The sequence below is a fragment of the Gekko japonicus genome, unplaced genomic scaffold (assembly GCF_001447785.1).
Source record: "Gekko japonicus isolate JY-2015 unplaced genomic scaffold, Gekko_japonicus_V1.1 scaffold1214, whole genome shotgun sequence".
NCBI lineage: Eukaryota > Metazoa > Chordata > Lepidosauria > Squamata > Gekkonidae > Gekko > Gekko japonicus.
In genome coordinates, this window is record NW_015173160.1 from 121165 (window position 1) to 127366 (window position 6202).

General features: G+C 43.8%; 1 protein-coding gene across 1 annotated transcript in view; it reads right to left on the minus strand.

The window, feature by feature from the left end:
• Nucleotides 1–6202, minus strand: part of LOC107119841 (cytosolic phospholipase A2 epsilon-like) — a 65810-nt gene that overhangs the window by 25357 nt on the left and 34251 nt on the right. Inside the window, exon 12 of the mRNA XM_015422455.1 lies at nucleotides 3204–3340. Coding sequence (XP_015277941.1) covers nucleotides 3204–3340 — 137 coding nt within the window. The remainder of the gene's footprint in view (nucleotides 1–3203; nucleotides 3341–6202) is intronic.

The following is a 6202-nucleotide window of genomic DNA, read 5'->3' on the forward strand; positions in this document are numbered from 1 at the left end:
CCCTGTACAAAGGAAGAGCGGGTCTGTTGGGCCACGACGGTGATGCAATGTCTCTCAGGTGCCAGCCTTTTATTCATTTTCCTGTTTTCTGCCCTTATTGCCAAATAATTTTAAAAAGTCAGCAAGAAGAGTGGCTCTTCCCTGTCGAGCACGGCCAGGGGCAGGGGAAGGAGGCACTCTCTGACCCAGCTGCCGTCACTTTCCTCCTCCTGCCCGGCGGCTGGGGGGGGGGAAGGAGGCGAGTCTCCAGGCCCCGCCGGGAGGTTGGCATCTGCGCTCGCCTAGAGCGCAGGACAACCTTGGGCCGGCCCTGCATGCATATCCTACTTTTTCAACCATGATTGCAACTAAGCATTCCCAATTTGAAGACTGGAAAATCAGGGCAAGCTCCTATCTAGTCTAAGTCTGCTCACAGCAAAGGTCCCTCCTGAATAGGTTTCTTTCTGGACAATGTGGGCCAGTCTATTATGTCAACCTTCCGCTCACTCAGAGAAATTCCCAATAATCTTCAATCAATCAATCAATCAATCAATAATCTTGACTACATACATTTCTGTCCTTCACCTGAGATTGCCATCAGACGTTCTGTGAACTTCCATGATCAGAAGCTATGTCGGCAAGTACCAGATTAGGTTGCCAGCTCCAGATTGGGAAATTCCTGGAGATCTGGGGGCAGATCCTAGGGAGAGCAAAGTTTGGATAGCGAAAGGAGCTCAGAAGGGATATGATGTCATTTTCTCCAGGGGAACGGATCTCTATAGTCTGGGGATTATTTGTAATTCTGGAGGAACTCCAGCTCCTGACTGGAGGGTGGCAACTCTGTTACCAAGGCTAGAGCCTCACCTCCCAGTTGTGGTTTCAAGAACTCCCTTCTCACAGAGGCTTACTTGGGGCCAACTCCAAACTCTTTTATTTATTTATTTATTATTTATTTATTTAGACATTTTTACCCCGCCCTCCCCGCAAGCGGGCTCAGGGCGGCTTACAGAGGGCACAGGCCCATACATAAAATCCAGTAAAACAATAAAATCATAAACAGTAACAGTACTAACAATAATAAAGTGCTTTCAGTATCGAGATGGCCTTAGATGGTTGTGATGGTTTCTTCCAGCAGCCCCGTTGGATAGCACTGCCCTGTAGATGGTTCATGCCAATCCATTATTCTCATTACTGCATAGATCTCATTGCCACAGAGCCTACCAAGGGCAGTTCCCGATGGTATTGCCACCATCGGTGGTGGTGGCAGCGGCGGCCCCTACATATAGGCCTGGTGGAAGAGCTCCATTTTACAGGCCCTACGGAACTGCACAAGGTCCCGCAGGGCCCGGATCTCTTCTGGGAGCTCGTTCCACCAGGTAGGAGCCGCCACTGAAAATGCACTGGCCAAAAACCGAAGTGCTCTTGGGGGTGTATACGGGGAAAGGCGGTCCCTCAGGTAGGTCGGACCCAGGCCATATAGGGCTTTAAAGGTAAGTACCAGCACTTTGAAGCGGATTCGGTATGCTATTGGCAGCCAGTGCAGCGCCTCCAGCCCAGGCTTGATGTGCTCCCACCTGGGGAGGCCCATCAGCAGCCTGGCCGCCGCATTCTGCACTAGCTGCAGCTTCCGGATCTGCAACAAAGGCAGCCCCATGTAGAGAGCGTTACAGTAGTCTAGCCTTGAGGTGACCGTCACATGGATCACTGTAGCCAGGTCATCGCGGTCGAGGAAGGGGGCCAACTGCCGAACCTGCCTCAGATGGTAAAATGCAGACCTGGCAGTGGCTGCTACCTGGGCCTCCATAGTTAAGGAGGAATCCAGGAGCACTCCCAAACTCCTAACCTCCGACATTGGCACCAAAGGCACCCCATCGAAGGTCGGGAGAGGGAGCCCCAACCCCAAACCCCAAACCGTTCCGACTCAGGCCCAGGACCTCCGTCTTCGCTGGGTTTAATTTCAGCTGGCTCAGCCTGAGCCACCCAGCCACAGCCTGTAATCCCCGGTTCAGATCTTCTGGGTCGGAGCCCGACCAGCCGCCCAACATCAGATAGAGCTGGGTGTCATACTGCATACTGCATACTGTCATCTGCATACTGATGACAACCCAGCCCATACCTCCTGGCATGGGCTTTAGGTGCCTTGTGAAGACATGTTGTGTTTCCTCAGGCTTTGGAGTTACATATTCTGCCTGAGCTATTATTATCCAGTCTTGCTCCCCCCCCAGATCTTTAAAAAGGGCTTGCCAATCTCCAGGTGGGGCCTGGAGATTTCCTGGAATTACAAGTCATCCCCACACAACAGGAGACAGTTCCCCTGAAGAAAATGGCAGCTTTGGAAGGTGGACTGTATGACATTGTACCCCACTAAGGCCTCTCCCTTCCCCAAACCCCACCTCTCAAAGCTCTACCCTTAAATTTCCAGGAATTTCCCAACAAAGTATTGGCAGCCTTACTGTTTAAGAGCTGCATCTGTCACTCCGTTGTTCTAATCTTGCAGTTTTTTTTAACTGTTGATTTTTTCAAAGATACTACATTTTATGTTCTTCTGCTGCTGTTTTAACTTCTTTTTATCCTATAGTTGTTGTTGCTGTTGTTCTTTATACTGTGTTTTACATTTTGATTGCTGCATAAATTTTGTTTTAGTAAGCTACTTTGTAAATACTAGCTTGGAGAGGCAGGATAGAAATATTTTAAATGAATACGTTTCAAAAGAATGCCCCTTTGGCAATGTTCGCCCTTGTTAAACAGTGCTAGGGAATGTGTGCGAGAAGCACATACCTAGCATAGTTGTGTCAATTTGAGCTCAGTCAGGTTTACTTCCAAGTTGCTACTCTTCCAAATTATCAAACCAGTTTTCAATAAAAGCTGCTGCTGATGGAAGACCAGTGGGCTTCAGAGTAATGTCTTCATATTCTACCCTTAACATTGCGTAAATGATGATTTTATCTCCACTTTTACACACAGAAGTGAATTTGGAGGACAACAAGGATAGTCACAGAATTCATGGCTGAGAGACAGAATTTTAACCCAGGGCTCCTGAGAATATCTGCATAATGAACTACACTGGTTGGTTTTGTTTTTTTTTTAAAAAATCATATTAAGTTAGAAGGACCTTAGAAAACTGATCTTATATAGATTTTTTTTTTTCATGTTAAGCTGTTGGGCAACATTCAGAATGGCTAAATATAGCCACTGCAATGCCAACTTACTACCCATGAACTTACCATGTTGTGCCAGACAAACCAGTTAAGTATGTAGTACAGTCTATGAAATTTAACTCCTTAAGGCCTTGTAGGCTTCCATACAGTGCTGTCAATGATCTTGTACTACCTCCTGTTGTCATGATTGCCACAACTGGAATCTAAAATACAGAGCACAGAGAGATGATACACAAGTTTGGGAGGAACTTAAACATTCAGGTTAAGCCTTATCTACACCTGTCCCTGCTTCATGTTAAAAATACTGGCACAAAAGATTTCAAGGAGAAAAAATACTTCATGATTTCAAAACATGAGATGTTGTAAGTACATCATTATGTCCCCTATACATATGGCTGTATGCTATGGTATGATGAGGTCTGGCAAAATCATTGTGAAGCCAATCCACTGCTGGGTGAAAAATATTGTAGCACGTAAACATGTTTACAAGTTGTTAGCAAGAAAGAAACAGGTAACTGGTTAAAAAGTGACAAAATATGGGAGTATCATGTTGATTAAAAAAAAAAACTATTATAAGTGCCCAAGATATAAAAATAAGGAATCATAATGGGATATGTTCTGCAGGATGATCTATGGGGAAGTCAGGTATTACTTAATTACTTTATTTATCATCTGCCTTTCTGTTGAGACTCAAGGTGGATTTCAGGATATAAACAGTACAATCAGCGTGCATAAGATAACCAATGGACAAAGCAGTAAGTCTAGGAGTACAGAATTAGAGAACGATGCACACAACAGACTAAGGCAACGTATATTATAAACAATACAGGAAGTGGAATTAAAAAGTAAAGACAACACAGTAAAAGCAGGTGATACCTATAATAATAATTGCTGTGAACTACCATTCTGTTCCATTATAAAGGTGCCCTCCTGGGCTGTTCATTCTAATATAGATGTAATGTATTTTAAAAAATGCTCTCTTGAATATTACAGTTTTGCATGTTCTGTGGAAGGACAGAAGTGTGGGAGCTATATGGCTTAAAATTGGCTGAATAAGAAACTAATGAAACATATGAAAATATGAAAAAGACTGAATATGAAACTAATATGATCATAAAAATTACACTGAAATCTTTTGTTGCATTAGCCTTTGTCCCAATCAATGATGTGAAAAGTGTTTTTGATGAGCTTGCTGCCACATAAAGACAGCTATAATGAGGTGCTCACATACTTCTTTTCAACATATATTGAGAGTGCAGCAGTAGAGACCCTCAGTTTCCTATAAGAATATCGAATATCATGATGCAGCCTTGGAATGGTTGCCAAAAACTACAAACTGTTGTGAGGGATTTCACAGTGCTCTTAATTTACTTTTCCACTGCACTCATCCCAGTCTGTGGTCTCTATCTGATGGACTGCAGAGGGATCTGGCTTGCCACAAACTAACACTGGCTAATGCACAGGCAGGTCTCCTAGAGGTGAAAAAGAGGAAATATGAGGTACTATTTATTTATTTTATTTATTTTGATTTATACCCTGCCCTCCCCACTGAAGCAGGCTCAGGGCGACTTACATAAAATGCCATAGCTAAAACAATATAGGTAAAAGATTTAAAACACAACATAAGGTGCTAGTAAACAATTTAAATGGCGATGGTGAAAGCAGAGTAGCATCAACATTCTAGTAAATGTAGTTGGTATTTGATGTTAGAATCGGCGAAGCTCAGGCTGTCGGTGGTGGTATTGGGCACAGGGCTTTAGTGTGTTGGGTGTGGCTCCTTAACTAAAGGCCTGGTGGAAGAGCTTTGTCTTGCAGGCCCTGTGGAACCGTAAAAGGTTCCGCAGGGGCCTGAGGTCTTCCAGGAGCTCATTCCACCAGCATGGAGCCGCCACTGAAAAGGCCCTGGCCCTAGTTGATGCCAGCCTGACATCTTTGGGGCCTGGAAGGGCCAGATGGTTTTGGGATCCTGACCACAGTGCTCTCTGGGGAACATATGGGGAAAGGTGGTCCCTCAGGTAGGTAGGCCCCTGACCATAAAGGGCTTTAAAGGTAAGCACCAGCACCTTGAAGTGAATTTATTTTGCTATAGGCAGTCAGTGCAGTGCTTTTAGCGCAGGCTGAATGTGCTCCCTCATGGGGAGACCCAACAACAGCCTGGCGACTGCATTCTGCACCAGCTGAAGCCTCCGGATTTGGGACAAGGGCAGCCCCATGTAGAGAGCATTACAGTAGTCCAGCCTCAAGGTGACCATTGCATGGATCACTGTTGCCAAATCATTGTGTTCGAGGAAGGGAACCAACCGCCTAATCAGCCGAAGATGATAAAAGGTTGATTTTGCAGTGGCTGCTAACTGGACATCCATTGTTAAGGAGGCATCCAGGAGCACTCCCAGACTCCTAACCTCCGACACTGGCACCAACAATACACCATCGAAAGTTGGGAGTGGGATCCCTACACCTGGGCCACCCCCGCTCAGGCACAGAACCTCCATCTTTGTCAGATTTAATTTCAATTGGCTCAGTCTAAGCCAACCAGGCACTTCAATCGGCTCAGTCTAATCCAAACATGACATGGTTGCCACTTCTGTGCAGTAATATGAGCAGGTGGAAGATAAACTTAATTACTTAAGGAGATTGGCTAATTTGCAATAAAGAATTATATCTGAGTTGTTATTGTTGTTAATAAATTATTGTTATTATTGTTGTTATTAAAAGCTGTTGTTAACTAATTGTTGATTTTACTATTAGGGTTAGGTAGCCTTTTGTTCTTGTCACTGGGTGTGCCACACTGTATTTGTTAAAATACGAGTAAAGGTAAATTGACCTAGGAAATTTACTTACTTTAATGTTAACTTACGGTTTTGTTATGGTTTTAATTTTTAATAACAAAATAAGTAAATAATATTATTTGAAGATTTTTAAGCCATATAATTGTTCAAAAGCTGTGTATACTAGACAGTCTATACTGTCCACTTGGGGAGGGTGGTATATAAATCTAATAAAATAAAAATAAATAAATAAATTTAATTTAACATCTTTCTGTCTTTACTTTAAAAATTACTTCA